We start from the raw sequence: 16,264 nt of genomic DNA, 5'->3' as shown, positions 1-16,264 counted from the left end.
TAGATCAATGGAACAGAACAGAAAACCCAGACACAAACCCACAATTATATGGTCAATTAATCCTCGACAGAGGAGGAATGAATACGCAGTGGGAAAAAGACAGTCTCCTCAACAAATGGTGTTGGGAAAACAGGCAGCTACATGGCAAAGAACGAAAGTGGACCACTTTCTTACACCATACAAAAATAAAGTTAAAATGGATTAAAGGCCTGAATGTGAAAAACTGAAACCATAAAAATCCTAGAAGACAGCACAGGCAGTAATGTCTCTGACATGATCAGTAGTGGTATTTATCTAGATGTGTCTCCTGAGGCAAGGGAAAACAAAGGAAAAAAAAAACCCTACTGGGATTACATCAAAATAAAAGTTTTTGGGCTCAATCTCATGAACTGTGAGATCGTGGCCTGAGCCAAAATCAAGAGTCTGAGCCACCCAGGAGCCCTGTGCAGAGCCTGCTTGGGATTCCCACTCTCTGCCCTTATCATACGTATGTGCATGCTATCTCTGTCTCTCAAAATAAGCTTAAAAAATTACAGACGATATATCTGATAAGGGGTTTGTACCCAAAATAGAGAACTTATACAACTCAACACCCCAAAAAACAAACAATCCAATTAAAAAATGGGGAACATTATAAAAGGGGGGGGCATCTGGGTGGCTCAGTCCATTGAGCATCGTACTCTTGGTTTCAGCCCAGGTCATGATCTCACAATTTGTGGGATTGAGCCCTGCGTGGGGCTCTGTGCTGACAGCATGGAGCTTGCTTGGGATTCTCTTTCTCCCTCTCTCTTTGCCCCTCCTCTGCTTGCTCTCTCTCAAAATAAATAAACTTAAAAAAAAATTTTTTTTTTAAATAGAAATACCCTACAATCCAGCAGTCACATCACTGGATATTTAAACCCAAAATGCAAAAACAAAACAAAATAAAACAAAAAACCCCACACTAATTCAAAGGGATATATGCACCCCTACGTTTATTGCAGCAGCCCAAGCACCCACCAACAGATGAATGGATAATGTGGTGTACGTACACAAGGGAATATTATTCAGCATAAAAAAAAATGAAATCTTGCCATGTGCAACAACCTGCATACAGCTAGAGAGTATAATGCTAGGTGAAGTCAGTCAGGAAGACAAATATCATATAATCTCACTCGGACAGAGTTTAAGAACCAGAAATAGAGAGAGGCAAACCAAGAAACAGATTCTTAACTATAAAGAACTCACGATTACCAGAGGGGAGGTGGTGCAGGGAGGGACGGGTCAAACAGGTGAAGGGATTAAAGAAACATCAACAGGACAGAACACAGGAATCTAATACAGATTTCAATGAAAAAAAAAAAAAAAAATGCCTAGACCTCACAAACAAAAACGCCCAAATCCACATTAGCCCAAATGTTCTGTATTTTTCTGTAGGATCAAAAGAAATGAAAAGACTCCCCCCCCCGCCCCGACTCAGAGCCAGTTCTCGAGGCGGTGGTGTGAACCCTCTCCAGCCGGCCCTCACGGCCACAACCCAAAGGTAACTGTGGAGGGTTCCTAAAGAACAATCTATAGGACTGTTATTTGACCTATGCACACACCTTCCCCCAACGGCACTTTATTTTTTTATTTATTTTTTTTTTAATTTTTTTTCAACGTTTATTTATTTTTGGGACAGAGAGAGACACAGCATGAACGGGGGAGGGGCAGAGAGAGAGGGAGACACAGAATCGGAAACAGGCTCCAGGCTCTGAGCCATCAGCCCAGAGCCCGACGCGGGGCTCGAACTCACGGACCGCGAGATCGTGACCTGGCTGAAGTCGGACGCTTAACCGACTGCGCCACCCAGGCGCCCCTGTAACTTTTACTTCTTAAAAAAATCTGGAACAAATAAGATCAAGTATTGAAAACATGAGTATTATTAATGTATCATGTTGATAACACACAGCTAGATTATTATCTTGTTTAAAAGCCACTTAGAGTTTATCAAAATGTGAGGTGGCAAACAGTTTAGTCTGAAGAATTAAAATATTTCTCCTGTACGAAAGGTGTACCACAAAAATCATGACATCGTGACACTTCTTTAGAACGTGCAGGTACATAGTTACCCCACAGAAACAAAGCCAGATGTAGCCCCTGACAATTTATGAAGTTAGGTATGATTATAAATGCACTGATGCACATAAGGCACTGAAGCCCCCCCTTTCAATGATTGTTCGCTGAGTTATCATTTTGCTTTGTTTTAAATCTAATTAAGGAAACTCCTGCTTTTTAACGGGTATACTTTTATGGCTATGTTTTGTCGTTGGAGATACTGGGAGAAAATGAAAAGCTAGCAACAATGTTTAGGGAGTTTGCAAACAGCCAGAGGCGGCCCCAATCACAAGCAGCAGCAAGGGAAACTCTCCTGTGTTCAGTTCGTACAAAGCTAGTCTTTTCCTGTTCTATCATTACAAAACACAAGGCATCCTTCCTTGGTGCGAAACACAACCGTACAGAAGCGTCCAGCATAACAGCAGACATCCTTCTTCAGTGCCAATCCAAACCCTCACTCTCCGCAGGCACCCACTCTGAACGGTGGGGGTGGCAAGGTCCACACCCAGGTTATTTACAACCACACTCCGTTTTTATAGGGGAGCGCTGTTCTGCCAGTGGCTGTTTTTAATCTCCTGGGTCACAGACCGCTTTCCAACGGGCACAGACCCCTTTAATCCACAATATGGGTGTACCAGAATGCTTTTAATCCCTTCACTACTTTGGGGCATTTCAGTTTTTCCGGATGTTTGACCGCTGCGATGCACAACTCTATACACACCTGGTCCCGCAGTGCTGGCACGCTCCTGTGGGACTCCCGCAAGTAGAATCATGGGGGTCGCAACCCAGCTTTACGTTTAACAGATGTACGTGCCACACTGCCCTCCAAAGTAGGAGTGTGGGGATAATCTTTCTAGAAATGTAAAGCAAAAGTAAAACCTCATCACTACTTTAATTCTTTTCCTTACTCCTTTTATTTATTTCTTAAATGTTTATTTTGAGAGAGCACAGGGGAGGGGCAGAGAGAAAGAGAATCTCAGGCACCTCCACACCCAGCAAGAGCCGGACGCTGGGCCTGATGCCGCGAACCGTGAGGTTATGATTGAAGCAGAAATCAAGAGCTGGATGCTTAACGGACTGAGTCACCCAGGCGCCCCTAGTTGTGGTTTTCTGATCGAGGAAGGTGTAGATGAAATAGACTAAACTCTGTCCCACGCTCTGAGCAAGTCCAAAAACCTTACCGGGATTTCTGTTTTCAAGGTTGTCCCTGCCTCTGGGCTCTGGACTCCAGCTTCTATTCAAGTTCAATTTATGAGCCACTCTTCCTGTCCCACTTACCATTCCTCTCCTAAACCGAGACTGACCCACACACGGATCTGACTTTCCTTAATTTCCAACAGCAAAAAAAATCCCCCTTGTAAAAGACACATGTTCAGCATCCTTAAATGAACTCGAGGTAGAACGTATACGAACTGGGGGGACAGGAGAATTAAAATTCAAGGTTTGGGGCATCTGGGTGGCTTGACTGGTTAAGCATCCAGCTCTTAGTTTCAGCTCAGATCATCTCGAGGTTCATGGGTATGAGCCCTGTGTCTGGCTCTGCACTGACAGCGTGGAGCCTGCTTGAGATTCTCTCTCCGTCTCTCTCTCTGCTCCTCCCCTGCTTGCACTTTCTCTCTCAAAATGGATAAACAAAATTTTAAACACTAAATAAATCAATGTTTACAATAAATATTTAATTTTTTTTTCCAACGTTTATTTATTTTTTTGGGGACAGAGAGAGACAGAGCATGAACGGGGGAGGGGCAGAGAGAGAGGGAGACACAGAATCGGAAACAGGCTCCAGGCTCTGAGTCATCAGCACAGAGCCCGACGCGGGGTTCGAACTCACGGACCGCAAGATCGTGACCTGGCTGAAGTCGGACACTTAACCGACTGCGCCACCCAGGCGCCCCTACAATAAATATTTAGAGATTAATATTCATAGTGTATAAAGAGCTTTTAAAAATTGATTTTCATGGAGGCTGGGTGGCTCAGTCAGTTGGGCGTCTGACTTCGGCTCACGTTATGATCTCACAGTCCATGAGTTCGAGCCCCGGGTCGGGCTGTGTGCTGACAGCTCAGAGCCTGGAACCTGCTTCTGATTCTGTGTCTCCCTCCTTCTCTGCCCCTGCCCGGCTCATGCTCTGTCTCTCTCAAAAATAAACATTAAAAAAAAAAAAAAAAAAAACTTATAAAAAATTGATTTTCAAAGACCTCAGTAGAAATATGGATGAATGATGTGATCTAATGACTCACAGGAGAAACAGAAATCACCAGTAAAAAAGATCTCAACTGCAACCCTAACCCTAAACCCAACCTAAATCTCAACTGCCTGGTGGCTTTGGCTCAGGTCATCTCACAGTTCGTAAGTTCTAGTCTCGCTATTGTCAGCTCAGAGCCCTCTCTGGATCTTCTGCCCCCCCCCCCCCCACCAACTCATGCTCTCAAAAATAAAACATTAAAAAAAAAATCTTAATTGCGTAACTGGTAAGGAGATGCAAATTAGATTTGCCATTAAAATAGCTAACATTAGGGACGCCTGGGTGGCTCATTTGGTTCAGTATCCGACTCTTGATTTTGGCTCAGGTCACCATGTCATGGTTATGGGGTTGAGTCGAGCTTCGGGCTCGCACCGGGCACGGAGCCTGCCTGAGCTTCTCTTTCTCTGTCTCCCTCTCTCCCGCTCACATATGCTTACGCACACTCTCTAAAACACATTTTTTAAAAAATAGCTGACATTAAAAAGACTGATGTTCTCAGCATGAAAGGAGGAAGGAGAAGTTTGGGGGGAGGTATAAGATGGCATCTTTCGGAGAGTACTTTGGCGGCCTCAAAACGTAAACAAGGAGCCTTCCCCAGTGTGTCCGTTCCTAGGAATCCAGCCACGGAAATGCTCGCCCAGGCAGGTGGGGGCCCAGACAATGTGCTGCCGCATCTTTAGTACTAAACAGCGAACACGGAAACCACCAATGAGACTAGTTCAATAAACAAGAGAATCTGTGTGACGAGATGGTGTGCAGTCATCAGAAGGGACCAAACAGAGCTATACAGCGAGGCAGCATGGTTAAAAATACTGAGTATGGGCTCTGCGCTCAGAACACCCAGACTGGAATCCTGACTCTAGCACCCACTAGCTCTGGGACCTGGGGCAAAGCGAACCAACTTCCCTGAGAGTCAATTTTCTCATTTATAAAACAAAGGCAACAGTAGCACTTAGATCTCCAGGGGCTGCTGCAAGGGTCAAATGAGCTCAAGCACATACACGGCTCAGCACGAGCCGGGTCAGCGTAAGACCTTAAATTGCACACTAGTGACAGCCAAAAAACTGCAAAACAGTATTTATGACAGGATCCGCATTTTGTACAAAACAAAACGAAAAACTGCCTATACGTAAACTAAGTTTTAAAGTAGAAAATAATAGATAAAGGCATTGGAAATGGTCTAAAAACACACACACTGTTAAGGGTAGTTACCTCTGGGGAGGATTCCTGGACAGCGGTGCAGAGTCGGAGGAAACTTCACTTTTACTCTTTACACATCCGTATCATTTGATCTTCTTTAAAAAAGGAATGTTCTGCTTTTGCATTTTGAGACAGAAACAATAAAATCCAGTGCAGATGAGCAAGGGCAGTTCTCGACACGTGCCCGCCGTTCCTGCCGCTAACACCTTACTTTAAAGCAGCAGTTCTCAAGGCGTGGTCTGTGGATCCCAGGGGTCCCCGAGCACAGAACTGTTTGCGTAACAGCATGCCGACATCCGCGTGGACGCGGATGAACCAAAGCCGCGGTGATTGAAACCGTCGGTGCCCCCATGTGCATCACGGCTGCGGTGCCACGCTGTACGGAGAGAGCCGCTCGGCTCACGCACGCACGTGAGAGCCAGCAAGCTAGTCCCACTAGGTCGGGAACAACCTCGATCAAACTAAGTTTACCCAATCCCAACCCTCTGGTAGGAGTCCTTTGGCTATTCTCTGGTGAAGTGGGCACTACGCAAAAATCACGTCTGCTGCATCTCCAAGCACAGTGACCGTCTCAAGAAGCACATGCATGGCTGACTGTGTTGCAGGCCGAACGAGGCACTTATTTGACGGAACGCCATTTTTATCTGAAAGAACAACTCACCAACTATGGTTTTTCAGAAAAGTCTCCTGAAAATGAACAAAGGGAGCCTCTCATTTCACAGAGAACAACCGACAGCATTTGCTGCCAATGTGAATATTCACATTTTCAAGAGGGAATTTGAATTTTGGAAAACATACCTACTACTATTACTTTGACAGCTTCCCACTTCAAGACTTTTCTAAGGAGATCAGTTGTGACATTAACAAATGCGATTTTCTTTGATCTTTTATAATGAAATGTATTGACGTTTTGAAGGTCTGAATAAGCCAGTGTACCGGTATTTGGTATAACTGGTCCAAACGACCAAGACACGATGTTACCAAATCACACACGGAGTGAGAGAGCCATTCAAAGTACAAGGTAGGAGTAATGGATTTTAATGTAATAGGGAATACAAGTTCAATGATACGGTTTCAGGTTCCAAAGCACAACTGAACTTGAAGAAATCATCACGTGTCCAGTTTTGCCACAGTATTAGAGAATATCCAGAATTACATGGAAAGGCTGTTAAGTCATTCTTTCCTTTTCTAATTACAAGTGTGAGGCCAAATTTTCTTCCTGTATTTCCACAGAACAATTTCAACAGATTGAACACAGAAGCAGAGAATCTGAAAATCCAGCAGTCCTGTTTTAACCCCTATACTTAGATGCCACTCTTCTCACTAAATCTTGTTTCTTTTAAGAAAGTTGTTTTTCATTAAAAATGTTATGCTCACATGTAATAGATCAATATCATTTTAAAGTGAACTAAGTATTTTAAGTTCTTCTGTTTTAATTCAAATTTGGTAAGTACTGACACATAAACCCACACAAAGAAAAGCTCTCTGATCTCCCTGGGACCAAAGACTGAGGACCACTGATGTTAGCACAGAGGCTGACAAACTACAACCTGAGGTTCACATGAAGTCCAGCCTCCGCTGCTTTTACAGAGATGTTGGCCCACCGCCTTACCGCCTTGTTCTGTGGGGTCTGCAGTTACTTTCCAGCTACACAGGCAGACAGACTGGGCTCAGTGGTTGCAGCAGGAGCAGACGGGCCTGCAAAGTCCAAAGTATTTACTTTTTGGCCCTTTACAAAAAACAAATTTGCAGACCTCTGATTTGGAGTAAGCCCGCGTTTCCAGCCTTTATTATCGCAGCAACTTCCTACTGGCCTCTGTTCTTACCCCATCACCAACCATTCTCCCAAGGCCAGAGTGACCTTCCTAAAAAAGGTAAAGCTGATGTCACTCTTCGGCTTACAGTCTTAAAGGCTTGTGATCACGATCACTTCAAAATACACTTCCAAGTTCTCAGCACGGTGCTTGAGGCTGCTATCCAGCACTCTTTGGCCCTCCCATTCTGCCCCTGGACAAGCGCTCAGGTTTCCCAGAATGCACCAAGCTCTCTCCAATCTCCTCTCCACCACCTTCCCGCTGCGCCCCCCCCCCCCGCCCCCGACTTCTTCCCCGTCACTCCCCACCCAAGGACCACTGGGCACTTCCGGCACGTCCCCATCCCCGTCCCGGCTCTGCTCTTGGGATGGTGTGAGGGCTAGTCTGTCTCAACACAGGGCTTCTCGAGGCAGGAAGTGGGTTTCTCTACTCCAATATCCAGCAGCAGAAGCAGCCCTCCAGGGCACTGGTCAAGTGTCAGATGAAGACAGCCCAAAGCCAGCCCTCCAACACCCTTCCCCTTCTTACATGGGCTCCCTGGGGCAATATGGAGCAACTTACTCTCCTTTGCAGGAGTGTCTCGTAAGAGAACGTTTCCACAGTTATTAGTTACTGTGTGCTTGTTTGCCAGAGCTTTCCCCGCATTTATGTGGAATCTTCCTAACAAATTGTAATGGCCACAGGGTATACTACCTCTGTTTTACAGATGAAAAGCCAGAAAGAAGGTAAGTAACCAGTCAAGTTAACACAAAGCTAGTAGGAGGGCTGAAAAGGGATTTGTACCAATGCCTTTCCATACCGAGTCACAAGTTGGAAAGACAAGCCCAACACATGATAAAACCAGAGAACAAGAGGACACTGCTAAATGCCAAACACCACTATATGCTAAGTAAAAAGAAAGGTCACATCCTAAGACAGAATAGCAGGTGTTAGGGTGGCTGAGCAGGTGGGCACCTGGACGGCTCAGTCACTTAAGCGTCTGACTCTTGATTTCAGCTCAGGTCATGTTCTCGCAGTTTGTGAGTTCGAGCCCCATGTTGGGGTCTGCACTGACAGTGCAGAGCCAGCTTGGGATTCTCTCTCTCCCTCTCTCTCTGCCCCTCCCCTGCTCATGCTCGTTCTCTCTCACTAAATAAAAAATAAATTCTACAAAAAAAAAGTGGTTGAGCTGTGATTCATAAAGAAAGTGGAATGTGATAAGGATTGGCAGGGTGTGAAGGTAGACAGGAAACAGAAAGCATATCCTAAGTTCGGCAAGAAACCTCAGCAAGGGACACAGAATATAAACAAGAAATATGCCTGGGTGGCTCAGTCGGTTAAGCACCTGACTTCGTCTCAGATCATGATCTTGCGGTTTGTGACTTCGAGCCCCACATCAGGCTCTCTGCTGTCAGCACGGAGCCTGCTTCAGATCCTATATCCCCCTCTCTCTGCCCCTCCCCTGCCTGTGCTCTCTCTCTCAAAATAAATAAATAAACTTAAAAAAAAAAATACGATCAAGAAAGGAGGACTGAATAATAATGGAAAAACCCAGGTTAGACCCAACCGAAGGGATCCAGGGTGAATGAACAGATGGGGGAGAGGTCAGGAAAAAACAAGAAACTGCTATTATTTTACGTCTAAATTTAGCTACAACCAACCCAAAGACCTTAAAATAAATGAGAGTTAATTAACAGTCGTACTTAACATTCAAGCAACACTTTGCAGGTAACAAAAGCACTGCACACCGTTTGACTTTGACAAAAACCTTCTCCTGTAATTTCTAGATAAGGGAGCTGAGGTTCAGAAAGCGCCTTCACACCTGACAAATGGCAGACATGAACTAAACCCAGAACTCATCAAAACAAGACTTTTAAAATCAAGGAATAAAAAAATCGAGGCGTATGATTTCATATTACTGTAAATCTTATATACTTACATCTGATTATAACTAAGATCAGTCCAGCTTCCTGAACATGCAGCCTGATTTAAGAACCATTACAATGTAGCTGTACTCATAAACATATTAAATGCCTTAATTTTAAGAAAACCACACATATCTGATTTCCTAATAGCAGAATCTCCCCATGAAGCTCTCTACTAAATTAAACAGCAAGAATGTTACTAGATCGTTTTCTTGTTTGATGGCTTTCCCCCAGAAGATGCTTTCCTGAAGGCCTTTCTCAATAACATAGATATACTCAATGCTCATTTTCTACACATAGGAAAAACAAAACCCAAATACTCTAAAAATAATGAATATGACTGAAACGTTGTGCATTCACAAATACTGGATTTCACTGATTCCAGGGAGTTTACCACATGTTAACATCTTTGAAATCAGATGTATCTTATATTCAACAAAACACACTAACATCTTATACTGATGTCCTAGTGCCCTTAATTTTTGTTTCCCTTCCCCAACTTAAAGGTTTCTTTCTCTCTCACGATATATCTACATAAACACCTTTAGAAAGGCCCTACCACACCACCCAAATACCCACAAGATTTATGTAACTCCCCAGACTTGAGTTAAAGATAAACCTTTTAGTATTTTTTAATATTATTTTTTCAGAAAAAGATTAACGTCCAATTCAAGACCACAGACCAGATCATGGATTAAAACAAAATCATCAAGTAAAAAGGCAAGACACGTGAGGGGCACTGGGTGGCTTAGTGAGTTAAGCGCCCGACTTCGGCTCAGGTCATGATCTCGCGGTCTGTGAGTTCGAGCCCCGCGTCGGGCTCTGTGCTGACAGCTCGGAGCCTGGAGCCTGCTTCGGATTCTGTGTCTCCCTCTCTCTCTGCCCCTCCCCTGCTCATGCTGCCTCTCAAAAAATAAATGTTAAGAAAACCTGTAAAATCGCCCATGACGAAAAAAGCTACACATAAAACCAGGTAACAGTTCATCACAAAGCCCCCCTCCAGCCCTCCCCCCGTCTGTCTAGAAAAGCAACAGACAAAGGCAGCAAGGCCCAAACCTTCCCTCCAAGAAGGCAGCTCCAATCCCGTCAAGGTGACCTGGCAGGCAAAATGACCACATCGTTGGCTGGGTTCGCAGGTGCTTCAGTCACTGACCAGCGTACCGTCTCTGTGACATCTATTCTTTAATGGCCGTTTTTTAACACAGGTTACTAAGCTTCCGACACTTTGACAGGCGCTTCCTTTAAAGGCATCTCGTTTTTATTTGCTTTCAGAAGCAATTCCCTACGATTCCTGCCAGAGAGCTCTCCCCCGAGCTCTAGGAGGAGGAATCCCGAGGCTGGCAGCCACACCCCACGCGAGGACCGCATCGGCACCGCCGCTAATGGTCACCGAAGCAGCCCAGCGTGCGCGGGCTCTGGAGCCAGTCGGCCTGGCTTCAAACCCTGGCTGCGGTCACGGTGGCTGCTGACCAAGGTCAGTGCCCCCCTCCTCCCCGTGCCTTGGCTTCTGCATCCGAAACCGGGAAGAACAAGGGTGGTGTGGAGACTGGACTCGCGGACCCAGAGAGCTCGGCGCAGTCTCAGGAACGTGACCGGCGTTCGAGGTCTGGTAGCTGTCGTCACCGCAGACCGGGTCCTCCACGAGGGGCGTGTGTGGGGCCAGCCGGCCTCCGAGCTTGAGGAGACGGGCCAGCCAACGACCGTGATGTCGCGTGACATCTGCCAAAGGCATCCGTCCAGTGAGGTCGTGCAAGAGGGGCTGTAGGGCCCGGGGACTGGGCCGTGGTGACCAAACACCACACGCGGAAACGTGACAAATACCCAACAGCTTCCGCACAGCAGTCACTGCCTAGACCATCAAACTTTGCAGGCGCAAGCTAGCGATCTGTCTCTTCTCCCTTCCTCTGGCAACTCCCCCTGGGTTTTACTTCTTTGGCTCCCGCTCATCTGGGCCTAAAGTTCGCCAATTCCACCGCAGGGGGTGACGGCTTCCCTTCGAGATGTCAGCTTGCTGCAGGGGAAGGAGCAGTGACTGTCACTCCCGCATCCTGTCTCCAGCAGGAGAACTGCCAATTTCCTTTCGAGCCCAGCTCTGCTCCTGCTCCCTGGAGCTGAGAAATCCCTGAAGGCGCCGCGCTGACCGGGCCGGCGCGCGAGCAGAACCCCATGCTTTGAAAAGAAAAAGCTGCTGCATTTTACACAGTACGATACTTTCTTCAGGGGTGGTGAGTCGAGTCCCGCACACGACTAGTTTGAAAAACCAAGACGGGCGCCCGGCTGGCTTACTCGGCGCAGCGGGCTACTCCTGATCTCGCGGTTTGGAGTTCAAGCCCCTCAGCGGGTGTGAAGACTACCTAAAGATAACCTTTAAAAAAAGCCTGGGTGGCTCAGTCGGTTAAAGCGTCCGACTTCAGCTCAGGTCACGATCTCGCGGTCCGTGGGTTCGAGCCTCGCGTCGGGCTCTGGGCTGATGGCTCGGGGCCTGGAGCCTGTTTCAGATGCTGTGTCTCCCTCTCTCTCTGCCCCTCCCCCGTTCATGCTCTGTCTCTCTGTGTCTCAAAAATAAATAAAACGTTAAAAAAAAAAAAAAAAGCGAAATGGAAGGCGAAAGCCTCTCTCCCCAGTACTCACTCGAGTGTTTAGCCCCGAACCTTCTCACGCAACTGAGGCGAGGCCCCGGCCTCCATCCGCCTCAACCAAAGACGCACAAGTGCAGGGTCACGGAGGCGCTTCCAGGTAGAGCCCGGACCAGGACAAACGGCGCGAGCCACAAATCTCAACGCACAAAGGTTACCGCCCTGGAGTTCTCGAACCCAAGCCACCGCGCACGACGGCCTCCTGCAAATTACCCGTCCTCAGTGACCTCCTCTTGGCACCTTCTTCGTGCTGGTTGAGTCCGGACACGACAAGCTCGGTTCTTCGCGCTGCACAACCACTAGCTGGAAGCGATGCTGTTTCCTACACCACGGACTGTGCACAAGTAATACAACTCGACAGACACCGTCCACGCTCTGCGACAGAAAGGAGACTTCTAAGAGTGTTCGCGCTGACCGATTACCCGGCCAAAGCTTGTGTGGGTCACAGGAAAAAGCTCCCAACACCTACGCGGACCGAAAAATTCCCGAGTGATTACCACAAAGAAATCTCACCAGAAAAAGATAACTTGCCACGCAAAACTTCCAGGTACGTTCAAAATTTTAAAGTAGGGATTTAAAACTGCAAAAAAGTCCCGATTCCGTTCAACCAGCAAAATTATCTCTGCGAAGTTTTTTTAAGGGCACCATTCTCAAAGTGTAACGTCACACTTAAAAGACACCATTTCAGTCGGAATTTGACAAACTCATTCCTTTTGTCAGAACTTTTTCAGAAAAGGAAAATCAGAAATTAAAACAGGCATTAGGCTCCCCCCCCCCCCCCAAAACAAACAAGTTTTGCTTTGCTCCTGCTAAAAATTTTAACTGTCACCCACTTGGCCCAAGTAAAATAAAAATACATCTTAAATGAATATAAAAGGCACAACCGGTCAGTTATTTAAGTTCCATAAAACCACCAACTTTCCATCCTCAAATCGTACGCATCTTCACCAATTTCTTCGAGTACAGTTTTGCCTAACAGTCTGGACTCCGTCAGTCTCGGGGCCACACATCTCGCGGTGTCACACCACCAGGGAGGGGAGAAGGAGCAGAGGGTCGTGGGAGGGGCCCATGATCGGGACAGGTGAGCACACACGCGACCGGGGGCTTGGGGCAAGGGGGGTGTATTTCAGGCAAAGACAAGGCCTTGCCACCAGACGAAAGGTTCACGACGTCCCCTAAAACGAAGCCTGTAAACCTGGGATGTCCAGTTTCCGAGTCCCCACACATCACGTCCGGGAAAGAACGGCTGTCCCTACTGGAAGAGCCCGGGCGGCGTGGTGGGGGGCGGGGGCCGTGCAGCGCTCGCGGCCCACCACCCGCCACCCGAGCGCGGTGCCCCCCCCCCGGCTCATCTCAGGCTTCGATGCAGGAAACAACCACGCAGAACGCAGGGGACTTTAGGACACCGCCGGAGCAAAGGAACCGGCGACGAGCCCACGACGCTAGAACCTTACAGAACGACAGTAAGGACCAGGCAGCCCAGCCGACCGGTTTCCAAGACGAAGAAAACGAGGCACCGCGGCTCGCCCAGGTGGTGCCCGCGCAGGTGGCTCCCGAGCGGCGGCCTCCCGACCCTCCCAGCGCCGCGTCCCAGCCGCTGCCGCGACCCCGCGGGCCCCCGACGCCGCGCCCCGCGTGCCCGGCTCCCGCAGGCACCTCCGCAGCCCCCGGCGCCGGGAGGCACCCACACGCCACCCCGGAGACCCGAGTCCTCGCGAGGCTCTGTGACCTTGGCTTCCTTACATAACCCCTCGGGGCCGCCTCCCTGTCCGGGGGCCGGACCTCCGCGCTCCGAGCGGTGCCCTCGGCGCCCCCGGCCCGGCGCGGCCGCCAGAACGGGGTCCCCGGGGCGGGGGACGCGGCTGCCCCCAAGGAGCCGCGCCCGCCCCCGCGCCAGGTGCGCGGCCTTACCTTCCGCCACGTCCTCGTCGATGGCCCCCTTGACCTGCGAGAAGCACCACTGCAAGTCATTGCCGCCCGCGGGGCAGCCGCCGCCTCCGGCTCCTGCGGACACACCGGGCGCGTCAGGGGCCCGCTCCCGCCCCGCGCCCCCGCCCAGGACCCCCGCCCGGAGCCCCGCGCCCGCCCCGCCCCGCCCCGCCCCGCGCGCGCCCCTCACCTGCCATGGCCAGCCTGCCGGCGGGCGGGCGGGCGGGCGCCGAGGCGGCGGCGCACGAAGGAGGCGGCCGCCGCGCCGCTGCCTCCCGAGCACCTCAGCCCGGCCGCCGCCGCCGCCGCGGCCGCCGGGGAGGGATTTTTTTTTTTCCCTTTTCAAAATGGCGCCCAATGCCCGTCGCCCCGCTGGATGACGTCATCCTTCACCGCCTCCTCCGCGGGCCCGGGTGGGGGCGGGGCCGCCGGGAAACTCCCCCGCTGGGGAGGGGCGGGGCGGGGCGTGCGGCCGCGAGGGCTGCCGGGGGCTGTGGGGCGCGCCTACTGCGCTTGCGCGAGCCCCCTAGGGTCCCCTCACGCCCCCCGGCCCGGGCTGGGCCCCGCCCTGAATCGGAGCGGGGCGCTCCAGGGCGGTGGGGCGGGTGCCGGGGCCGGCGCGTCCCTGAACACCAGCCGCTAGGCCGCCGCTAGCCTCACTCCTCTCTCGCCGGGTCACGCGAAGGGCTCCAAGTTGCCGTCGCCCCCGGCGCGAGTCGGGTCCACCTCGGCCAATGGGAGTTCGGTCCTCGGGCGGAGCAGCCAATGGAGGGCGCGCTCCGCGGCCGGTGGGCGGAGCACCTGGGAGCTGCACCTGGGGCGCACCGCACCTGCGCACTTATTCGCCGCCCGCCTACCGGTGGGACTGCTGATCACAGTCCTCAGACGCAGCGCGAGCCCCGGGAACTCCGTGTCCGCTGTGCACTGCAAGTGGGTCCAGTTTATTTTGCGTGAGTTATGCACCAATAAATTGATCTTTAGTCTAGTTTAATATATATCTAATATTCCACCACGTCTAAAGAAGACTATATGTCTCAAAAGTTTGCAAGAAATCACAGAGGAAGTTACCTGTTAACTGTTCTTACCCGAATACATTTATTTTTTTTTAAATTTCTTTGATTTATTTAGATTTCCGCGACTAAATACCATTTACAACATTGACTGTGGATCGTTTTCAAGTTCAGCTTTAGTGGCTAGCTCAGAGTTATCACAGACGTGCCCTGTTGGCAGGGAGCACAGTCTTCCGGTCTAAATTGCATCAGATTTAGAGACTTGTTCAAGTGCAGGGTGTTCTGGTCTCCCTGGGCTGCTCAGGGCGGCCAGCCGGGCTGGAGGGAGTGGCCATGGGAAGCCCCCATGTGTGTGTGTGTCCCAGGGGCTGTTCATCCTTACCATTCGATGCCAGGCGCCATACGCAGCTGTGTCATTGTCCGAGCACAGTGGCTGGAATCGCATGTCTGATTCTTTTTTTAAAAGACTTGGGGCGCCCGGATGGCTCAGTCAGTCGAGTGTCTGACTCTTGATTTCGACTCAGGTCACGATCTCAGGGTCTCGTGGGATCCAGCCCCTCGTTGGGCTGAACTGAGCATGGAGCCTGCTTAAGATTCTCTCTCTGCTCCTCTCCAGCACTTGCGTACTCTCTCTCTCTCTCTCAAAAAATAAATAAAAAGTAAATAAATAAAAATAAGACATTTAATTTTGGAGGGCAGTTTGTTTGGGTTTACAAATAAGATTGAAAGGAAGGTCCAGAGACTTTCCGTGTGTCCCCTGCCCCAGCACCTGCACGGCACCCCCACTGTCACCATCATGCATCGGAAGGAATGGTGCGTATTTTCCCAACGATGACCCTGCACTGGCATGTCATTATTACCCAAAGTCCTTAAGGGTTCACTCTTCATGTTGTATGTCCCTGGGCTTGGGCAGATGTATAACGACCGATATCCACCGTGACACTATCATGCAGAGTAGGTTCACTGCCCTAAAAATCCTCTGTGCTCTGCCGGTTTTCCCCCGCCCCCATCCCTGCAACCACTGCTCCTTTTACTGTCTTCATAGTTTACCTTTTCCAGAATGTTTTACGATTGGCTTTTTTCACTTAGGTAGCATGCATTTAAGGTTCCCCATGTGTTTCCATGGCTTCATAAATAACTTCTTTATATCGTTAATAGTGGCCCATGGTCCGGAGGGACCGCAATGTATTTGCCCACTCACCTACCCAAAGATAGCTTACTTGCTTCCAAGTCTGGGAAATTATGAATAAAGCCGCTAGACACATCCCTGACCCTATGACCTGACGCCCCCATCACTACAGCAGCTCGGCAAGGCATTGAGCTACATCCCACCGTTTTTCTTGACTCTTCCCTGGATTTTTCTCCAGGTGATGACGGAAGGGAAGGAAGGAAAAAACAAAGGACTACGTTACATGATGGGGCAAAAGGGGCTTTGCGGATGTAATTGATGTT

The 16,264-nt window shown here is 49.6% G+C and overlaps 1 protein-coding gene across 3 annotated transcripts in view; it reads right to left on the bottom strand.

Annotated features, from left to right (window-relative positions):
- Window positions 1–14,175, bottom strand: part of PPP2R2D (protein phosphatase 2 regulatory subunit Bdelta) — a 49,622-nt gene extending 35,447 nt beyond the window's left edge. The window contains exons 1-2 of one of the 3 annotated variants that reach the window (XM_045439270.1): window positions 13,993–14,175; window positions 13,785–13,877 (exon numbers count right to left, since the gene is read on the bottom strand). In XM_045439270.1, coding sequence (XP_045295226.1) covers window positions 13,785–13,877; window positions 13,993–13,999 — 100 coding nt within the window. In that variant the 5' untranslated portion in view covers window positions 14,000–14,175. Of the gene's footprint in view, window positions 1–5,531; window positions 5,552–10,293; window positions 10,314–13,784; window positions 13,878–13,992 lie in introns of those variants that run through there. The other 2 variants (XM_045439272.1, XM_045439271.1) reach the window with 2 other exon arrangements.
- Window positions 14,176–16,264: the final 2,089 nt, after the last annotated feature.

This window comes from Leopardus geoffroyi, chromosome D2 (assembly GCF_018350155.1).
Source record: "Leopardus geoffroyi isolate Oge1 chromosome D2, O.geoffroyi_Oge1_pat1.0, whole genome shotgun sequence".
NCBI lineage: Eukaryota > Metazoa > Chordata > Mammalia > Carnivora > Felidae > Leopardus > Leopardus geoffroyi.
Note: the sequence above shows the minus strand (reverse complement) of the source record. Positions and strands in the feature narration are given on the sequence as shown.